The sequence below is a fragment of the Ylistrum balloti genome, unplaced genomic scaffold (assembly GCF_031769215.1).
Source record: "Ylistrum balloti isolate Yb309-2 unplaced genomic scaffold, AGI_CSIRO_Ybal_v1 Utg369660, whole genome shotgun sequence".
Classification (NCBI taxonomy): domain Eukaryota; kingdom Metazoa; phylum Mollusca; class Bivalvia; order Pectinida; family Pectinidae; genus Ylistrum; species Ylistrum balloti.
This window is the reverse complement of record NW_026781911.1, coordinates 35,296-58,037: the sequence shown is the minus strand read 5'-3', so window position 1 is coordinate 58,037 and position 22,742 is coordinate 35,296. Positions and strand designations below refer to the sequence as shown.

Here is a 22,742-nt window from a genome sequence, read left to right as displayed (position 1 = left end):
TGCTGGTTTACCTGGTATATGGTTTACCTGGTATATGGTTTATCAGGTACAAGCTGGTTTACCTGGTATATGGTTTACCTGGTAATGCTGGTTTAGCTGGTATATGGTTTATCTGGCACATGCTGGTTTACCTGGTGTATGGTTTATCTGGTACATGCTGGTTTACCTGGTGTATGGTTTATCTGGTACATGCTGGTTTACCTGGTGTATGGTTTATCTGGCACATGCTGGTTTACCAGGTATATGGTTTATCTGGCACATGCTGGTTTACCTGCAGTATATGGTTTACCTGGTATATGGTTTACCTGGTATATGGTTTATCTGGTACATGCTGGTTTACCTGGTATATGGTTTATCTGGCACATGCTGGTTTACCAGGTATATGGTTTATCTGGCACATGCTGGTTTACCTGCAGTATATGGTTTACCTGGTATATGGTTTACCTGGTATATGGTTTATCTGGTACATGCTGGTTTACCTGGTATATGGTTTATCTGGCACATGCTGGTTTACCAGGTATATGGTTTATCTGGCACATGCTGGTTTACCTGCAGTATATGGTTTACCTGGTATATGGTTTATCTGGTATATGGTTTATCTGGTACATTCTGGTTTACCTAGTATATGGTTTACCTGGTACATGCTGGTCTACCTGCAATATATGGTTTACCTGATATATGGTTTACCAGGAATATGATTTACCTGGAATATGGTTTACCTGATACATGGTTTACCAGGAATATGGTTTACCAGGTATATGGTTCACCTGTAAGTGTTTGGTTGCCCACAGCTGATAAATAGTAGATATACATTTTTTATGGGTCTTAAACATGATCTTACATTAGGTAGGGATACACAACTAAATGCATGTAGCTACCATATGATACAACACTCTGGTCATGATTATCTATATTATAGACACTTGGTGGATTACACAGAAAGGATGATGCGGATGGCCAACACTACAAGTACAATATAAAAAAAGGGGTCACTGAAAAGTAATTACCAGTTTCAATGCATGTAAATATAGCATGTCATTTGTATATTCATAATATTAGACAGGAGGTCTAAATTTAGACTACAGTCTATATACCCAAATGCTGTTCACTTGTTTCAAAGATATAACTAAACAATAGGAACTTTTATTGCTAGACCTGTATAACCAGATCTGTTCATTACATTTCTGCTAGGTATGGTATTTCAAATTATAAATTTTTATACACTATTTATTGACTACAATAACGTTTTCTGTGTTTGTGGCAAGTTAAGGATTTTCTTGTTACATGCAATAACAATATGCAGGCTCTGAGAGGGAAATAATTCCACACGAGTTAAGTGTTTCAACTGAACAGAGATTTGATAGAGTTGAACTTTTTTTTTCAACATATTTCCTGGAAAAGTGGTATTTTGAGTATCTGTCTGACTCTGTTTGTTGACAGTGTTTCCTTTTCATAAGAACTTCACAAACTATGTCAAAAACATATGATATGAAATGTAAACTCAATTAACATTCTGTTTATTACATTTCTAAAATTTGTTACAAATTTTTCTCATGCTTTCTACATACTGACAAGAACCTAGAATATTAGCATTGTCACTGTCAGACTTCTTATCACTTCAATCAGATAAGATAGAATATTACCATTGTCATTGCCAGACATCTTTCACTTCAGTCACATAACAGCACTATAACACTGACTCTATGCAGAGGTTACTTAACTTCATTGAATCAGAAGGAAATTTGCTGCCTTTGTTATTATTAAATGCAGGTTCAATAAGTTAACATGATTGACATAATTGTGGTTGACACTGATAATAAACTGATTTTCTATTTCAGTCATAAGAATATCTGTACCTAGGATTCTGAGGGAGTTGACGAATTAAAGCTAGAGTTAGGACCTTTCAGGACTGCTGTGATGCTGCGACTGCAAGCACAGGTCTCTAAACTCTGCCTTGGAGGAAGGAACCAACTGCTCTCAGAAGTAGGGGCCACAAAAAGGCCTTGTCATGGCTTCCGACTTCCAAAGGGAGTCGCAGCATACTCGGCACATAGTGCGAGTGTTGTACCTAAGACTGATGAACGGGTGATTAAGAAACTTATGGTGGCCAACAGAGGTAATAATAAAAAGTCATGTCGGTTGGTGTAACATGTAATAACTGTAATAACTAATATGTCTTAATATTTAAATCTATTTTGATTTCCATCTTGTTTTCAATATATGATATAAACTAGTTACCATTCTATGATATAAACTAGTTACTATTCTTTCTGGATCAGAAATACATTCTTGATATTGAAAAGTACTGATATCCAAAATCTTCTGTGTATTCCTCCTTGTCATGTACGCCTTCTCTCCACTATGTACTCTGTAAATAAGATAATAGTATTGCTGAGTACTTCTAGCGTGCTGTGTGTAGCAATAAATCACAAGTTACAAAGGAAGAGAAATATTTTACTTTATAGTCATGTGTGGGCCTCTCAAAGTCTCTGACCCCAAAATGACTTGACAAGAAACATATCCAGAATGGTCTGAAGCCTGATACATTTGATTATAGAATATAGTTACAAATTATGGTTAGATGATAGTACTACCTATATTAATAATGTGTAGAGATGTTGATTTATATGTATTACATAAATACATGAAAATTTAACTGTTATTAATTAACAGTACAGTTATGACTCATAATGACTGGTTATCCACAATGCTATGATAAGTAATGACTTTATATTTCATAGGCGGAGTTAGACAAATTCCCCTGGACAACAGGTTGTTGTTTCAATTTAATGATCTCATTGTGAGGTTTAATTATTTGTACAGGACCATCTTATTTGTAACAGATAAACATGGTTTTTGACTACGTTAAGTGTAGTGAATTAAGTATAGGCCTGTGTAATCTGTTCTCCCTGTATGTCTGTGAATGAGTCTGTGTGCTCTTGTCTTTATGCTGACTACCCATCAATTATTTAATTACTACCTTCAACAGACTGATGCCATGGTGCACAAAAAGTAGTCTAAACGTACTAATGACATCTAAATATACCTAACTTTGTGTGTAGAACTCTGAGTTGATCACAGACTATTACGATAATGGTAGGTTGTACAAGACAGATAATGACATCTGTTTTGAGCATTATAGCCTGGCATTAAATAGCATTCACCTGTCCATATCTAATCAATATTACTTCACAGACATCTTTGTCAATGAGTACTATACTATATCCCTCTGTACAATCAGGCTGTTTTGTTTAGGCTGCTTGGGCCCCAACACTCCATAACAGTGAAAGCTTAAATCAATACCCCATCAGCACTTCACTGCAAATAGATAACTCAACATTTTTTTTTCTCACATCCCAAATCACATTTGGGAGTTCGTCTTTAATGGATGTGTTTGCTTTTTATTAGAAAATAAGAATCAACTGTTAATATTTTTTTGATCTTTAGTTAATATTTACTGGATCGTGTTAAGTGTATAGGTTGTGGTTTGGTGAAACTGAAAGTCATCTCAAGGTCAAGTTATTGAAACAATGTATTGTGGTGTATTGATCTTCCTATCCACAGACAGAGCAGAATGATTTGATTATGAACGCAGCATCTTTATCTTAAGGATGCTTGGCCATTTATTAACAATAGTACTATTTCAAATATAATCAGACTTGTTCATTGTTGACCATCAGGATGATAGGAACGTTCACTGGCATGGATCGTTCTAGTGTCAAGGAAATTAAATAATAAAATAGCAAATAAAAGATGTGGTCCCATGGGACAAACAATAAAAAAAATGGAAATAATTTTCATATTATTTCTGCATATGTGTGAAGGAATTCTATTTTAACATATATATGGTAGATCTTCCATTAAACAAGGGAATTCTCTACATTAAATGAGGAGACCTGATCCTCCTGGAGGGGAAGGTGTTAACTGGTATGGTACTGACAATAGGATTAAGACACACAGATCTATCTATAAAAGAACACTACTGATTAGTGAAGGTATGAAAGGATCCAAATCTAGTTTGGCCATAATATTCTGTGGGCCAAGGCTAGGGCAGTTAAAGGGAATGGTAAAAGAAAATTAGGAAAGACTGCTTCGAGGATAAACATATTGGGATCATCTGCCTTAACACATGGGTTTTCCCTTGGTACTCTGATTTCCTTGCACAGGTTACTCCCCTTGACTACTTTCATTCAGTCAAACAAGAGTGGCTGATCAAAGCAGATACAGGTAGCTTGTTTCATAATTGATGTAAAATAAGTAAAGAAAGTTTCTGTACTCCTGAGATAATGAATTCTGATGAAAGTCAGGATTTGAAACTAGTTTAAAATCATTAAAGCCAAAAGGAAATTTTCTATAGTTTTTATGTATAAATTAAACCTCTAAAACATTTTTGGCTGCCCTATTTCTTACAAACAAAAGTTAAATAAACTAAGTACCTACAACAAATATTTTTCTTGTGGATTTGAAGAACAATATGGCTATCTTGACCTTTATTGAAGTCTTGTCATATGCTTAATTTCCAACAAGTCAGTAAACAAATTTTATATAATGCTTTCATGGTTGATATCCTGACTCATGGAGTTGTAGATTAAATAGAAGTATACAATGACCACCTCTTCTTGTAGTTTGTGTAACACTTTTTAGCAAGTGGTTTTTATAGGCCAATTTTGTTGTGATTTTCTTTTAAAATGATAAAATCATATTTTAACCAATTAAAATTTCCCAATCTGGATGTAAATGGACATCTCATACTCAAGTGTGTCATCATTTCAAGAAATAATTTTTGGGATTACTTGCATGTACAGCAAAGTAGCGAAAATATCATTTCCACAAAACAACCCATCTAGATGGTAATAAAATAATGAGATTGACTTAAAACATCAAATTTTCTTGCCATTGCCTTTACTGATTGCTTTTATAGTACGCACTTAACAACAGATTTAGTTAAAATAAAATGATTGTGGAGTCAGATGGGAAGGAGGGGTCTGGCAGAAGTGAGAGAGAGTGTGTTTAGCTTTAAGTTATCTTCACTATAAAATATGTATAGGTATATACTTGGGTTTTTTCCTTTATACTCCAACGATTTTGGCAGTTATGACTACCTTTGCACCAAAATATGACGACACACTTAATTCATTTGTTCATTTATTGGTTGATCATCAATTAAAATCCAGAATTTATAAAATGTACGAGATTTGACATTCATTGAAGAGTCACTATGCTGAATGTACTTGGTCTATACAACTGTTGTTTGTAGTTTTTCTTAAAAGTTAAAAAATAGATATGGATAAGCTAATTATAGGGTTTCAGTAATGTCTTGAATTCCTTTGCAAATGGCCCTTAGCTGTAGTAGGACACACTGACTTTTAACCTGGTGTGAAATAAAAGTCAATGCTTTAGGACACAGTTGGATATACACAAATTAAAAGATACTATACATAATGTTGACTGTAGATCCAACAGACAAAACAAGAAAATGAATATTCAAAAAATGAAATTAGTGTTAAATCAATGAAATATCTTATGAAACTGAGCAGTCGTTGACATTTCTTTATTACAATACATATCATTATGTGTGTGTTATATTGTTTTCAGAAACCCACATCCAAACCTGGTTGGTGTTTTGCAAATTAAATTTATAAAAACTAAGACCAAACCCAGAGGTACATTTTTGCCGTCTTGGAGATGGAAACTATAAAACTATGAGTAGTGTCCCACAAATTGAAGCAAGGTTTTACAAAATGTATTTAACTCATTCAGTGATTTGCAGCAAAGGTCTTCACGAAGAATCACTTGATCTTGTTGCAGGTGAAATTGCCATTCGTGTGTTCCGAGCATGTACGGAAATGAACATTCGTACTGTGGCCATTTACTCAGAGCAGGACATGATGCATCTGCACCGACAGAAAGCCGATGAATCATATATTATAGGCAAGGGTCTGCCTCCTGTGGCTGCCTATCTAAACATCCCAGATATCATCCGCATAGCCAAGGTCAGTCAAGGTCATGAGATATGTCATTTTTTAATTGTATTTTCAAAGGTATAGGGAAAAGATGAGTGTAAAAAGTATTCCAAAATTTACGTAAAAGTACTCCTTTGTGCTGTATATTTGTTTAATTTTGCAGGGTTAATATTTCGCGAGTTGTAACTTTCATACATGTTTATTCACTGGTGTCCATGTATACAGGAATAAGAAGATATATTTTCAGATTTTCATTCATTATAGAAATGCTTACTAGGTACTTAATTTCATGCAATCTTTATTTACTGTGAATAGTAAAATGAAAGCGGCTTCAGATTTTACCAATGGCTGTAAACCAAGAAAGTTTGTGCGGATTTACTTTTGTGAATGATAATCCTCCATCATAGAATTCACCCGCTATTTGATTGCTACGTTGGCCATGACAAGTGAGCCTACTGTAGGACGTTTGCAGGACACAGGTCATTAGTGACCTGTTCATTGACTGGAGGGACTTGTGACACTTTACAAACAACATATGGTACAATATGCAAAAGAATAAATCAAACCAGTCTTATTCACTTTTAATTCATTGGAAGTCTTATGTTTTTGTTTAAATAGCAATGTGATGGTTGATCAAAGTTATTTAAAAGCGTGGCTTCATAAAAGGTAACCCAGACAAAGAATTCAAAAATGCTACAGATCTCTCTTAGAATGTTTCATTTGCCAAACATGAACACTCAAGGTGAGAAATTGTCCTCAACTCTTAGTTTGAAGAACATGTTACAGCTGTATGTACTGTTCAAATATCCTGCTGTCCAGTCACTGCATTGTTATTGATATGAGAGATTTTCTATAAGAACTGGTTTATGCTGTTATGGTTGTGTCCAAGGATAAGACACTTTACCCTAATTGTTCTTGATGGCACGCAATGGGCCTCCTGTATGTTGTTCAGTAAAGAGGGCACCAGTTACTACAAGACCCAGGCCCACCTCTAAATGACCTTGGCTCTTCATGGGATCGTAAAACCCAGCAAACAAATTCTATAAGATTAAAGTCAAAGTTTCTAAATAGGACAAGGAAATTCTGAATTGCATTAAGTATGAGGGATATACATGGATAGGAACAGCAGGACCTTGATGACCTGTTAACATTCTGGTTTGATTATTTGATGGTTTACAACTGTACACAGGGAAACATTGGCTGAGGGTGTATTTCCCTTCAATAAAGTGTTTCATTTTAATATAAAGTTAAATGCACCCCAAAGAAGATAAAGAAACATGTTTTAGCTCTAACCTCAAAATTTCACCCACATTTTATCTTTGCCCAAATGGTCAAAAGATGAAATAGGTGAAATCTATGCCATGGCAAAAGTTTTCCTAAATGTAGTATTCATTTTAAACACATAGACTTGGGTGTAAGTTGTAAAGGATATGATTCTTAAAAAACTTCTCTAGATACTTAATATATTTCCATTTTCAATGGTGAGTATATGTTTTTCTGTGTACACTGCTCCTGCCTGTAGTTATCTATACATTTTGCCATTTTTTCAGGAGAATGATGTTGATGCTATACATCCAGGGTATGGCTTCCTGTCAGAAAGATCAGACTTTGCACAGACGATAATTAATGAAGGAATTAAGTTTGTGGGGCCGTCCCCAGAGGTAGTACGCAAGATGGGGGACAAAGTTGAGGCCAGACAGGCAGCTATTAGTGCAGGTTTGTCAATCTCTTGGTCAATTAGCTGGTGTATCTTTAATCTTTTTGTATACACTAGACTAATAGATGAAAAGGAGCATAAGATATCTTTCAAATGATTTCTTCTTACAAGTTGGAAGTTCTACAAATTAAAAAAAAAAATGAAATACACGGTAGATGTAAACTGATCAATTAAATGTTGAAATGCATCAATCTGTGTTGTAGGTGTTCAGGTGGTACCTGGAACAGACAGTCCAGTACAGTCTATAGAAGAAGCTAAGGAGTTCTGTAAGCAGTATGGCCTACCTGTCATTTTCAAAGCTGCTTATGGTGGTGGAGGAAGGGGCATGAGAGTTGTCAAGAGTTTCAATGTAAGTACTTTGCAGATCACAAGGAAGGGGAAAGGCGGGGTCGAAAGACTTGTCAAAGCGTTCAGACTGATGTTGTGTCATGGAGTCAGATACAAGTTTGCTTTATTGTTTTGCTAAACTTCCTTCAATTTTCATTATTTTGGTCCAAGGTCACCAGTAGAGAGGATGAGAATTTTCATTGCTTTGGTCCAAGGTCACCAGTAGAGAGGATGGGAATTTTCATTGTTTTGGTCCAAGGTCACCATTAGAGAGGAATGGAAGGGTATAATGGAAGTATCGATGTAATTATTTCATATTTAATAATCATTAGCAGAAGGGAAGTGTAAAAAAATGTTCCGCAGACTTTTTGTAATGCTTCAAGGTCATATCTTGGGACAGAGAAATGGATGGAGGCAATGATTACCAGTGTATTTAACCCACCATCATTAAATGGGGGTGAGGGGGGGGGGGGTGTTCAAACTATACTTTGTTATCATTTAGATCATTTTTAAACTAAATTTCAAACATAAGGTTCACCTTGGTCCTTATTTGTACATAACCCATATTGAGACTGATCAGAAAAACAAGATGGCAGACAGAGAGCTGGTTCTTGGTTTTTGACTGTCAAAATTTGTTATCGTTATTTCTGGAAGTACTGAATGGATCTTTCCCAAATTTCCTATATATGTTCCCTTACGTTCCTTGTTGTGCCCTCAGCAAAATGGAGTTTTGAGTAGGAAAGATTGCAAATAGCTATTTCATTAGAAGTACAAAATTTTCCATCTTAGATATCATATATAGGTTCCCCTTGGTCCCTAGTTGTGCCTGTTTGATTTCTGGACTGATCAGAAAAATACAATGGCTGACAGGTGACCAACTTGGATTTTGACAATAAAAGTTTGTGATTGTTGTCTCTTGAGAAGTACTGGATAGATCTTAATCAGTTTTCATGTGTAGATTCCCCATGGTCCCTAGACAGGCAGTTTTGATTTTGGTTTTTTTTTTTTTTCGAAAATAAATTGACTAACAGAAGACCATTTTTTATTTGACAGTTGAAGATTAATATCACTATTTCTTCTGAGGAATTTTCAAATAGAAAAGAAAAGAAGACAAAAGAAAGAAAGAGATCCAAATATTTGAAGGCCAAACAATAGTGGGAACCAAGATCCACTTTTATGATAGAAATCCTGGCTGTAACATACATGAAAGATGTGTTTTCTGTAATGTATTTAGAATGGTTGAATATTCTATTTATGGAAGATCAAATATGTTGTGTTTATATATGTAGGAGATTGAGGAGAATTTCAAAAGAGCTTCTTCTGAAGCTGAGGCAGCATTTGGAAATGGTGCTTTATTCTTGGAGAAGTTCATAGAGCGTCCGAGACACATAGAGCTCCAGATCCTAGGTAAGTAAATACAAGATTAATTTAAACAAAGAGATGATTAATTGTTGTAAGTTGATCTCATTGATTGTTGTATGGTTGCTCATATCCCTAATCCCTAACCTTTAGGACTGAATCATCAAACTTTTTAAAACAAGATTACTTTTAACTGGTGTAGTATTGTCACCATTGATGAAAATTGGCTTTTCTCTACTCATTTGGTAATGGGCTTTTTTTATCTCATATTGAGAGAAAAAATCGGTGATTGAGACAGAAATGTTCAGGAGTTATATATTTTGGCAATTTGGTCATATGAAAAAATAAATTTTAATTTGGAATGGGGCCACTGGAAAAAGACCTGAAATTACAAAAGAAAAATGTGCATTAAAACTTCAAATTTATGTAACATTATAATGCTAGAGAAAGTAAGAAAGATAATTATATAAAGACTTGATGATAATTCACTGTTTTAATGCAATAGGTGACCGAGAAGGAAATGTTGTTCATTTGTATGAGCGTGACTGCTCTGTACAGCGTCGCCATCAGAAAGTGGTGGAGATAGCCCCTGCCCCACACCTGTCACCAATCATTCGCGATAAAATGGCATCTGATGCAGTTGCACTTGCTAAACATGTTGGCTATGAGAATGCTGGTACAGTGGAGTTCCTGCTGGATAACAATGGCAACTACTACTTCATAGAGGTCAATGCCAGGCTTCAAGTGGAACACACAGTTACAGAGCAGGTCACAGGGTAACTGATCATGTTATAGGGTACAAAATTCTATATAGGTCAGTGCTATAGTAGAGGTTACAGGGTACAAATTTTATATAGGTCATTATTGTTATAGAGGTCAGAGGGTACAAATATTATGTAGGTCAGTACTGCTGTAGAGCTCACACAACAAAAATTCTATATATAACAAGCCAGCACTGTTAATAAGATAGGTGAGTACTATCACAGAGGTCATGGGGTACAATTTCCATATAAGTCAGTGCTGTAACAGAGGTCATGGGTTACAAATCTATGTAGATTAAGTGCTGTTACAGAAGTCATATGGTACCATTTCCATGAAGGTCAGTAATGCTACAGAGGTCACGAGGTACATTTTCTGTATAGGTCAGTACTGTCATAGAGGTTACAGAGTAAGTGTTTTATACTGATCATGTCATATTGTATAAAGGTAAAAACTCTGTACTTAATATTGTCACTGAGGTCACAAGGTACAATCTCTCTTATGCCAAACTCTGGATGTATCTTCTATAGGGATGTAAATACATAATTTTTTGTGTTTTGTAGATTTAACGTGTTATAGACATCATTTTATTCTGTGCCTTGTAGGGTTGACCTGGTGCAGTCCCAGATAAAGATAGCAGAAGGTTATACCCTCCCACAGCTTGGTCTTCAGCAAAAGGACATAGACCTTCATGGCTACGCCATACAGTGTAGAATGACTACAGAGGACCCCGCCAAGAACTTCCAGCCAGACACTGGTCGTATAGAGGTACAACTATTTATTTCAGAATACTCATATATATGTAATGAAATTGATTAAAACTTCTAATTGAACCACCTGCATTTCCATCAGAAGTTTCTAGTGTGTTGGCTGGATTAACAAGGATGGAATATGAAGTCACAGTATCAGTTCTATCTGGATTAATGAAGTAGGATAGTGGGCCACTGGTTATGTGTTGCTAGAAATATGGACAGACAGATTAGGGAGGCTGGATTTTGTAATAACTGTAACAGTGATGACAGGATACTGAGATTGTGTACGTAGATAATCATGGTTATGATGGCATGGTTAACAAATTTTCATACTAAAAATTTTTTTAAAAATAGCTGTGGAATCCTGTTTTTTATGATCATATTTGAAGATATTTGATATATTACAGCTTATGCTTTAATATTTTACTTAAATATTTTATTTATGTTGAAAGTTAAGGAGAAGTAAAAGTTAGCAAAAGAAATTATACTATTTGCATTATGGTAAAATGTTTATACTGTATCCATATGATTTACACACAGGTGTTCCGCAGTGGAGAGGGAATGGGCATACGACTTGATGGTGCTTTAGGATTCGCTGGAGCTATTATCTCCCCTTATTACGACTCGTTACTGGTGAAGGTGATTGCTCACGCCTCAGATCACCCATCAGCTTGCGCCAAAATGTTGCGGACTCTCCGTGAGTTCAGAATACGTGGTGTAAAGGTTAGTGAAAATATGTAGCTTGTAGCTTACTGGAGTCAGTGTAGAGTTAAGAATGTGGGATATTATAATTGTGGCCTACTTATTCATTGAACACTTAGAGAAAGAGGCTAAACTATGGCCCCCATAGAGTGCATGCCCAGTCTGTGGAAGCAATATTTTGATGACATATTGGAAATAGTAAGAAAAGGGTCACAGTAGATACCACCAATAGCATCAAATTCACCTGTGAGGAAGAAATTAATGGCGCTATGCCATTCTTTGACACCCTCCTAGTTAAGAAAAGTGATGGTACTATCAAAGTATTGGTCTATAGGAAAAAGACGCACCACCCCTGACACTAGACGTTGGGAATTGTACGAACCTTGCTCAACAGATGAGAAACAATTGTCACAGAAGCAAGACCAAAATCACATCCAGAGTGCCATGAAAGCATGTGGATACTCTGATTGGGCAATCCGGAAAATCAACAATGAATTTGAAGTTAGCAAAAAAACAAGGAAACACCAAGGGAAAGAACAAAACGAAAGGACAAATAGTCATCCCATCAAATATCTGTCGAAAACTATTCAGAAGATTTATTGTGTGAGCAGAAACATTCACAGTCCCAGATCAATAAATCTGCACAAACATGTTATTTAGAACATTTTAGAGCCAATTGATATCCATGAAAATAAGTAGAAGTGGGTTATAACAATGTGGAGTCCATTAATATTGGTGAAAACAAGTTGAAGTTGATCAGAGCAGTGGAAAGTGTTGATATCCATGAAAATAGGTAGAAGTTGATCAGAAGAAAACATGTTAAACAATTAATGTTATCAACAAGGCATCAGGGTCAGTGTGTACCTGTGTAACTTTTGGTTGCATTCATTGTCCTATACAGTGTTAATGCATCTTGTTACAATTGATTAATTTTGAATCTATGATCATCACTTGTTTCAGACAAACATCCCATTCCTGTTGAATGTTGTTCAGCATCAGCAGTTCCTATCAGGTTCTGTAGACACTTACTTCATTGATGAGAACCCACAGCTCTTCTCCTTCGAGCCCACCCAGAATCGAGCCCAGAAACTACTGCACTACCTAGGACAGGTGATGGTAAATGGACCACAGACTCCCCTCGCTACACCACAGGAACCGTCTGAAATCATTCCTTCAGTCCCTGAGATTCCCTTCAGTAGGTATTTTTACATACGTGTTGCGAAAGTGTTTTTAGACCAGTTTAAGTTGTCTAAGCATTTCCAGAGTAATGTACTTGGAAAATCTCAGATATACTTCATCATAAATGATCAGGACAATGTGAAATGGCTTTCTCATTGTTCTTAAAACAGATCTTATGTCAAAATGTCATTCAGCAGACCAGTGTTGTAGATAATGTAGATTTGACTAGCTGGTTTTGTAATGATAGACTTTCCTATCATTATAGTATTACTTTTCTACATGTTGTTTTGAAACACTAGATATAAGATAATAATATTTAGGTATGTTTTATATTTCTGAATACTAGTTTTTGCTTGAATACAACAAGGAACATGAGAGTACTGTAAAAAGCTTTGAAGAACTATATAAATTTTGTAGTATTATTCCAATCTTGTTATTTCTTTCTGTTGCTGGTAGTTAGTGTTCTATGGAGGATTTCTTTATTATGCTTTTTTCCTGCTCTACAATCTTGTATGAAATGCCTGTACTATTTTAAGCTGTATTGTGCTTTGTCCTTATGTAGTTGTAGTGGATGATATCAGAAATAATGGTAAGAAAATCTTTACCCAACCTAGATATTATTGGCTCCTGACAAAGTTTGATGACCATGCCTCCTATATACAGTGGACTTACATTATTCTGGTCACTAGTAGTTCAGAAAAGTCACAGTCTGGACAGTGAAAATAGATCTTCACAATATAATGATACTCACTAGTCCAGAAAATCAAAGCCTAGATCCAGAATTGCTTTTGGAGAACATTTTTCTCTTTTCTCTTTACCACTACCAATTTTACAGCAGTTCTTTAACTATCATTTGTCATTAGCAATTAAATATTGTAATTTTCAGTCAAAGGGAAAGTAAGCTCATCAGTTGCACATCATCCTGCCATCTGATACCAACTTTTCCTTTAAAAGAGTTATTATTGTCTATTGATCTGTATTGGTATGGCATGTATGAGCATGAAGCTTTTTGTAGAATTAATGAATTGTGCAGAGATCCTTACATTGTAGAGGCAAGCTATTGGAATTCCTCAAAATATTTGTTGTGTGGTATTGGCTATCATCAATTTTCCTTTATGCTGTTCTTTGATAGAATCTGATCATTTGATGATAAGGCAGCTTAGAAATTCATATTTAAGTAATTAAATGGTAATATTGAAATGCACATGCAAATTTTTGTGTTTGTTGTTGAATGCTAAAAGCTCAAACCTGTAAACATGGGTGTTGATGGTAGTGGAGTGTATTGTCCTATTGAGCTAGTCCATACTCACTCTTTATTTGACAACAAAATTTATTTTGCATTAACGGATAATAGCTCTATATTATACTGTATTCTGCAGTTTATAAACAAGACTATTGTTTAGGTTCTGTGTAACAAGAATTATCAAAATCCAGAAAGAATGGACATATTTAAAATGCAATGTGAACATTCTTTGTGTGGCCTGATTATCACGTTTAATCAATTACATTTCAGAAAGGGAAGATTTGAGTAAGTTTATGTGCACTTCATAGGTTGTAAGTAACAATATATATACAGTACATCATCCTGATACATCAAGATTCTAAATTACTTCAGATTTACTTCCTCCAGCTCGACCTACTGGTTGGTAAGCTGATAATAATGAGCTTCGGTAGCTTAATAACATAGATATTTTGCTTTGTTGATTAATTGCCTAAATCTAATGTTATAAGGTTGTCCGTCTTCTTCTTTCTTGTTTTTAAACTTCTCTATGTATTTATTGATAGCCTTCCTTTGTCTTGTTTCTAAATTTATATACTTCCATCATAGTCCGATGGTGGGCTGTTCATATTGAACCTTGTCCATGGTCCATTGTCTGTCCTTGAACTAACCTTGTTATCTCTATTTTTTGAGATGTTAAGGATAGATCTTTTCTAAATGTCATATATAGATTTCCATTGGTCTCTAGATGTACAGAAAAATAATGACCAACAGGTGGCCATCTTGGATGTTTTTGATTGATACCGTTTGTTGTTACAATTTCTTAAGAAATTCTTTTCGGACCAGTTTGAAATTCCATGACAGGCAACCGATGTTATTGCTATTTCTAAGTAAGTACACTATGAATCAATCTCAGATTTTATAAGTTATCTACCCTTGATCTACTGTTATGCATTTTTCATCTGAAGACTGATTGTAGGGGGAAAACAAAGTCCACAGACAACAATTGGTGTCAAAGTTATGAATTTTCAAAGCTTCAACTTATAAACTTTTCAACTGATCTGATCAAAATTGGGTGTAAAAATGGGGCTAGTGCCCTAATTGTGCCATTTGCTGTTGGCAAGATTTCGTTTTTTATATCTTTCTCCTTCCATCAAAAGAAATAATCACAAATGCTTAAGTTCACTGTTTGCTGGCTTTTGTGGACTGCATGTTGACAACTGATCTCTGCAACTACTATCTTATTGCTCTAGTTGTGTCATTTAATTTTGAATAATAATTATCTGTTTTTTGGTTTTAGTTTTGTTTTTTTTCCATTTTTTCTCTACCTGGTACCATGGAAACAGTTTGTTTGGATTGCCATACCAACAGTTTTGTGTGGGGGAGGGGATGCTATGCCTTGTGATTAATTTTTATGCATATATATTCATATTTGATTTGATTTCATTTGGTTAGTTTAAATTTGTTGAATGGGCTGGGGAGATAATTCTCATTGCCATGATCGATGTTGAATCAAATCAGAAAAACAAAGCATACCTACCGGAGTGATCTTGATCTGTCTCTAGTTATATAGCTGACAGTGAAATCCGTATTAATTGAGTCTGAGGACGATCTAGTAATAAACCAAAAACTTTTATAGGCAGGCCATAAGATGTCTTGCTCATCAATACAATGTATAGGTGCTTCACAGTTATTGATATTGACAAAGTTACCAGTTTTTAGACCCTATACTCTCAATGAAAACTGTGCTGTTATATGTCTCTTCTCTTGTTGCAGATAAAGGATTAAATTCCTTAGTTTCTCTTACCATGCGTAGAGTATTTGACATGCATTCATTCAAATTATAACATCTGTATGGTCATTGTCAAAAACCCAAAGTGCTTTCATTCAGTCTCAAACAAAAAGTAAGATACCCGGTAGTTTTTAAAGTTTTCTTGTCAAGTTTTTTAAGAATCAAACAAGATAGTAGATATGTCTTTCATGGGACAGACTGATATGTGAAGTACACTTTTCATATAAACAGTTTATCCATGGTTTTTCAGGCTGTATTTCTAACTGGCTTATATATCAAAAGACTAAATATAGCTAATTCCTTAAAGTGGTCAACTTTTCAAATAGCAAGAACTGTATGAAAAATGGTTTTCATGATGAGATCACCACAGAAATGAAGAAAATTCCCAGATGGCTTTAGTAAATTCTTTAACATCTTGAATTGATTTTGGCTATGGTTAAGTAATAATGATCAGCAGAGCTCAGAAAAGATTAATATGGTACTTTGTCAGTGACACAGTTTCTCTCTCTGGTGTAAAAATAAATGAGCACTGATCAAGTCATGACCATTTTCATCATTTTTTGTTTTTTATTCGGCAATAAGCTTATGCTTGGTAATAAGCCCACCCACATCTATTGCTGTTTAGTAGCATTATCAACATCTCTGTTTCATTATCCTGTAGTAAGCCAAACTCCTGATGTTGGAGTCCAATGTTAATGTGTTGGCCCCCTGGACTTATAGTATAAATACAGTAATACATGTATCTGGCAGATTGATATTGATCGACGTTATTTTGTATTAACTTGCTTATACTGTGTACTTGAGTTAAATATTCTCTATAACAGTGAAGTCCCCGCCAGCAGGATGGAGGGATGTTATTCTAAAGGAGGGTCCTGAGGGATTTGCTAAAAAAGTCAGGCAGCATGAAGGTCTGTTGCTTATGGATACAACCTTCAGAGATGCGCATCAGTCGCTATTGGCAACACGAGTCCGAACTCATGACCTTAAAAGGATATCGCCATATGTTTCGCACCGCTTTAGTAACCTCTACAGCTGTGAAAACTGGGGAGGTAGGTCAAAATAGGCCACAAAATATTTGTCTTTGTTGGGTTTTTTCTGTTATGTAAACTTGTTTAAAAACTAAACAATTATTTCATTTTTCTGAAATCTTGTTTGTGAAAAGTGGTGATAATATAACTGTTAGGTGTTTCTTTTCAAAAATAATGTTTCAGCACAATTTGATGACAAGCCTTGACTTGCGTGGTACATTTGTCTAACATTCCAAATTATTATGTATTCTTGACTACTTTCAATCATTTTCAATCATATTTTTAAGTTTGTAAGATTACTATGTACCTAATTCTGTATATTTCAGGGGCCACTTTTGATGTAGCCATGAGATTTTTGCACGAATGCCCATGGGAGAGACTTGCAACCCTGCGCAAGTTAATCCCCAATGTCCCATTCCAGATGCTGCTGCGGGGGGCAAATGCTGTGGGCTATACCAACTACCCTGATAATGTTGTGTACAAGTAAGTGACCTATTTGTCATGCAGACTTCAAACAAAATGTAGACAAGAAGTAATTATTAATAAAAAAAAACACCCTTATGGTATAATATCGAACATAAACAAGTGGTACATATTGTAATATACAGGGTTAGCTATATACTGATGGTTGTTATATACAGGTGTTAGCTATATACTGATGGTTGTTATATACAGGTGTTAGCTATATACTGATGGTTGTTATATACAGGTGTTAGTTATATACTTATGGTAGTTATATACAGGTGTTAGTTATATACTGATGGTTGTTATATACAGGTGTTAGCTATATACCGATGGTTGTTATATACAGGTGTTAGCTATATACTGATGGTTGTTATATACAGGTGTTAGCTATATACTGATGGTAGTTATATACAGGTGTTAGCTATATACTGATGGTTGTTATATACAGGTGTTAGCTATATACTGATGGTAGTTATATACAGGTGCTAGCTATATACTGATGGTAGTTATATACAGGTACTAGCTATATACTGATGGCTGTTATATACAGGTGTTAGTTATACACAGGTACATGGTAGTTATTCACAGGTGTTAGTTATACACAGGTACATGGTAGTTATTCACAGGTGGTAGTTATGGACAGATGATTGTTATATACAGGTGGTAATTAGACAAAGGTATTGATTATCAGTGGGTTGCTATTACTTTACCAGTGGTAGTTTAAAGACAGGTAGATAGAGGGCTGCAATAGTTCAGTCTGCAGAGTATGCTTCACCATAATCTCAGGTCAAGATTTAAGGTGCATGGTTTTACACTTCTTTACTTGGGCAGTTTGTGTATCCACAGAAACTGGGGAATGGACCAGTCAGTGCTGACATAGTTGTATCCTTAACACTTGACAAGACATCACTCTGGGTTTTATTGAAATTCTAAGAATGTGCTTTGTTTAATGGGCAAATTCCTTCCACTTTCTCCACACCCTGAAATTCTCCCATAATATTTATGTCCTAGATTTATCCATTCATTGAGTTTCACTCATTGCTCTAGCTGTCATGTGCCATATGTAATTTAGTGAAATAACCAACAGATATTACAAGGAAACCTCACCTCAAAGTGACCCTGGCTGTTGGATTATAAACCAGGATAGAAACAAGACAGGTTACAGACAAGTAGGATTTCACTTACACTATTCTTTGCTGAGATTTGTACTTTTTCTTTAGGTTCTGTAACTTGGCTGTACAACATGGTATGGACATCTTCAGGATATTTGATTCACTGAACTATATGCCAAACATTATAGTTGGAATGGAGGCTGTTGGAAAAGCTGGTAAGTATGGTTATAGCAGTGCGATAACAGCAGTAAGGTTATAGCAGTACAGTAACATCAGTTAGGTTATAGCAGTATGGTTACAGCAGTATGGTAACAGCTGTATGATAATAGTGGTACGGTAACATCAGTAAGGTTATAGTAGTACAGTAACAGCAGTATGGTTATAGCAGTATAGTAACAGCAGTATGGTAACAGCTGAATGGTAATAGCAGTACAGTAACAGTAGTAAGGTTATAGAAGTATGATTAAAGCAGTATGGTTACAATGGTATGATAACAGCTGTAACTTTATAGCAGTAAAGGTTACAGCAGTATGGTTATAGCAGTATAGTAACAGCTGTATGGTAATAGCAGTACAGTAACAGCAGTAAGGTTATAGCAGTATGGTTATAGCAGTATGGTTACAACATTAAGATAACAACAATATGATTATAGAGTATGGTTACAGCGGTATGACAACAGCAGTAAGTTTTATAGCAGTAAAGGTTACAGCAGTATGGTTACAGCAGTATGGTTACAACATTAAGATAACAACAATATGATTATAGCAGTATGGTTACAGCGGTATGACAACAGCAGTAAGTTTTATAGCAGTTAAGGTGTATGGTGGTTGCAATATGGTTAAAGCAGTATATTAACATTCTGATGAGTAACCCATTGATTTCTATAGCTGCTGAGCTTGATGTCTTTATCTGCAGAGAATGCAAGAAATGGAATGATGTGCTATAGGAGTTTCAATGCTGGCTGATTTTCATTTAATTGAATTGAAAAGTTCATTGAGATGTAATACATTGTACTAAATTTCTTTTGTAACCTTATGTGAATAATAGTGATATGTTTTGTGAAATCCTGTAACAGTCATTTCAAAATTCTGCAAAGACCAAAAAATATTCTTCAAAACTTTTTGAGTAAATATGAATATACCACTAAACAGAATGATCCTAATATGGACAGTAGATATCAGGATTAAAGTGTCTTTATGGTGGTTAAATCAAAGGTAAAGTTAAATTTGATATCAAGATCTGGTATATGGAATGCTTCAATGTCACCCCCAAATATTGATATCATAAGGAATGATAAAACAGTCAGAGAAATATTTCAATTCTAAAAAAGTTTTAGCACAATTGTTACCACATTATCGTTAGAGCAGTGAAAATAACACAGCACAGCTACTGCATTACTATTAAAGCAGTATGATGAGTGTTCTGATGTTGATCCGTGACAAAAGGGCTGATTTCATATTCATGCTTTTACCTTAAATACTGACAGATTGGTAAATAGCAATATCATACAGCAGTAGAAAAGAAGATTAAAAGTGTGGCTTTTTATTGACTGTATCCTTCATCAGACAAATGACCTGTGTGAAGTGTACTAGCACTGATGTACATAGTATCAAGATGGTAAGGAATCAACCAACTCGTAAAGACTAGTATTTAGGTTTTTGGTTTTGGTGTTAAGTTTAATACACAAATCACACTTCACAACTTTTTAAATACAAAAATTGTGTACAAAAACAGATCTCCTCTGTTCATATATTCACCATAGCATCAATACATAAAGTCTTCACTTGATTATGTTTTAGTTCTCATTGGTTGAGATTTTAAGAATTCAAATATTGTTCTAATATATCCATAAAGTACTGTCAGCTTTAGGTAATTAAGCTTTGAGGAACCAATACCTGGCACAGTCAGAAAAGTCCATACTCCTTATTGGTTGATGACTCAGGCATTGATCTACATCAAAATGCATTCATCTATAAAGATACATTTATTGTTTTTCCAAAAAGAAGAAATCTAAAATATATAAGCTGAATATGTTTGATAACTTTTTCAGCTGTACTATAATCCTATGAACACTAAGGCAGAAAATAGTATGACGAAATGGTAAGCAGATTATAGGAGAAAAAAGTATAAAAGATGGTAACAATGTACTGTCGTCAATTTGGTTACACTTTGTCTGATGAAGGTGACCATGTATTCATTGAAACATCACACTTAAATCTTCTACTTGTTGTGATATAAAAACTTCTATTCTGTTGATATGACCAACTTGACGTAAATGCTCTGAAATATGGTTAGATCTGTATTGTGATAAATGAGTTGTAACCTGATTATGGAATCGCATCAAAGTCAGATTAGAGTAATAACAGTAGCTTATACTATGTTGTATGTGACATATCTTTTGTAGGTGGGGTAATAGAGGCCTCAATGTCCTATACTGGTGATGTGTCAGACCCCAGCAAAACTAAGTACAACCTGCAGTACTACTTAGACATGGCTGACCAACTCGTTAAGGCTGGTACTCACATCCTTGGTGTCAAGGTAAGTACACAATGTCACAACTCGTAAAGACTAGTATTTAGGTTTTTGGTTTTGGTGTTAAGTTTAATACACAAATCACACTTCACAACTTTTGAAATACAAAAATTGTGTACAAAAACATATCTCCTCTGTTCATATATTCACCATAGCATCAATGCATAAAGTCTTCACTTGATTATGTTTTAGTTCTCATTGGTTGAGATTTTAAGAATTCAAATATTGTTCTAATATATCCATAAAGTACTGTCAGCTTTAGGTAATTAAGCTTTGAGGAACCAATACCTGGCACAGTCAGAAAAGTCCATACTCCTTATTGGTTGATGACTCAGGCATTGATCTACATCATAATGCATTCATCTATAAAGACACATTTATTGTTTTTCCAAAAAGAAGAAATCTAAAATATATAAGCTGAATATGTTTGATAATACAGTGATAAAACATTTATTGTGTATCCAGGATATGGCAGGTCTACTGAAGCCACCGGCAGCCACCTTGCTGATCGGAGCACTGCGGGACCGCTTCCCTGACATCCCCATCCATGTTCATACACATGACACAGCTGGAGCTGCTGTGGCCTCCATGTTGGCATGTGCTCATGCAGGGGCTGATGTAGTGGACGTGGCTGTTGACTCAATGTCAGGAATGACCTCCCAGCCAAGCATGGGTGCTGTGGTAGCTGCCCTAGAAAGATCTGCATTAGATACAGGTACTGCATGATGTGCTCTCTTGAGGTTCTTCAAGATCAGACTTTTAATCCTTGCAATATTTGGCTTATAATTCTCACAATATTTGGTACCATTATTTGCCATAATTTAACTGTTATATGCTATTGTCTTTGAGATGTATAACTGTAAAGGAAGGTAATGTAATCTACTGAATAATTTTGAAATGATATTAGAGAGTAATTTATAGACAGTTTTGACTAATATTTGTGCAAGAAAGAGAATCCATTACTATCACAGACTCAGATTGATATTTTGTAACTTCTCCTTCTTGACTTCCCCTCACATGAGATTTTGTTTCAAAATATCGGTCCTTGACTAAATTGATCTTGAACACATACAAGTAACATATGGTTTTACTTATTTTGTAAGATCATGCCATGTAATGCACATGGCATGTGAATATCTTATCATAGATAAAATTTGAGCGAAAGAATAACTGACATCACCTCACATTGGAAGAACATATGATCTATTAAACATCTTTAGAGAAACTGACCTATACTAGGATTATTCATTAGAAATGTTTTATACTTTAAAACATGTTTAAAGTTTTACATGTTACTGATAACCTGTGCTTTGGTTGATACAGGAATAAGCTTACCTGATGTGTCAAATTACTCATCTTACTGGGAACAAACCAGGAACCTGTATGCTCCATTCGAATGCTGTGTAACAATGAAGAGTGGAAACTCAGACATCTACAACAATGAAATTCCAGGTATTGCCAGTATACAGATCTAATAGTTTTGATACACAATCTCTTATTTCATTACTTCAAATTTATGTTATCATTCAGATACTAATTAACAGAATGTCATGGTTGTCTTGTAAGTAATATGTGTGATAAATAGTGGTAAATCTTTCCATTGAGATGATATGATCAACATCAGGATGTGTGATGATAATCTGTGTGTCTGTACAGGTGGCCAGTACACCAATCTACAGTTCCAGGCCTTCAGTCTTGGTCTGGCAGACCAGTTTGAAGAGGTGAAGAAGACATACTCTGTAGCCAACAAACTCATGGGAGATATCCCTAAGGTATAGATTACATGTAGTCTACTGAAAATGTAATGGTGCATACTCTTACTTTCATGAAATGAGA

The 22,742-nt window shown here is 35.1% G+C and overlaps 1 protein-coding gene across 2 annotated transcripts in view; it reads left to right on the top strand.

Annotated features, from left to right (window-relative positions):
* LOC132558796 (pyruvate carboxylase, mitochondrial-like) overlaps positions 1-22,742 on the top strand; it is a 37,833-nt gene that overhangs the window by 6,727 nt on the left and 8,364 nt on the right. Inside the window, exons 2-18 of one of the 2 annotated variants that reach the window (XM_060223405.1) lie at positions 1,839-2,116; positions 5,809-5,993; positions 7,514-7,679; positions 7,884-8,029; positions 9,297-9,414; positions 9,872-10,142; positions 10,731-10,893; positions 11,418-11,600; positions 12,540-12,774; positions 13,321-13,347; positions 16,594-16,818; positions 17,124-17,280; positions 18,483-18,589; positions 20,779-20,912; positions 21,372-21,621; positions 22,230-22,358; positions 22,563-22,678. In XM_060223405.1, coding sequence (XP_060079388.1) covers positions 1,918-2,116; positions 5,809-5,993; positions 7,514-7,679; positions 7,884-8,029; positions 9,297-9,414; positions 9,872-10,142; positions 10,731-10,893; positions 11,418-11,600; positions 12,540-12,774; positions 13,321-13,347; positions 16,594-16,818; positions 17,124-17,280; positions 18,483-18,589; positions 20,779-20,912; positions 21,372-21,621; positions 22,230-22,358; positions 22,563-22,678 — 2,811 coding nt within the window. In that variant the 5' untranslated portion in view covers positions 1,839-1,917. The remainder of the gene's footprint in view (positions 1-1,838; positions 2,117-5,808; positions 5,994-7,513; positions 7,680-7,883; positions 8,030-9,296; positions 9,415-9,871; positions 10,143-10,730; positions 10,894-11,417; positions 11,601-12,539; positions 12,775-13,320; positions 13,348-16,593; positions 16,819-17,123; positions 17,281-18,482; positions 18,590-20,778; positions 20,913-21,371; positions 21,622-22,229; positions 22,359-22,562; positions 22,679-22,742) is intronic. The other variant, XM_060223413.1, reaches the window with a different exon arrangement.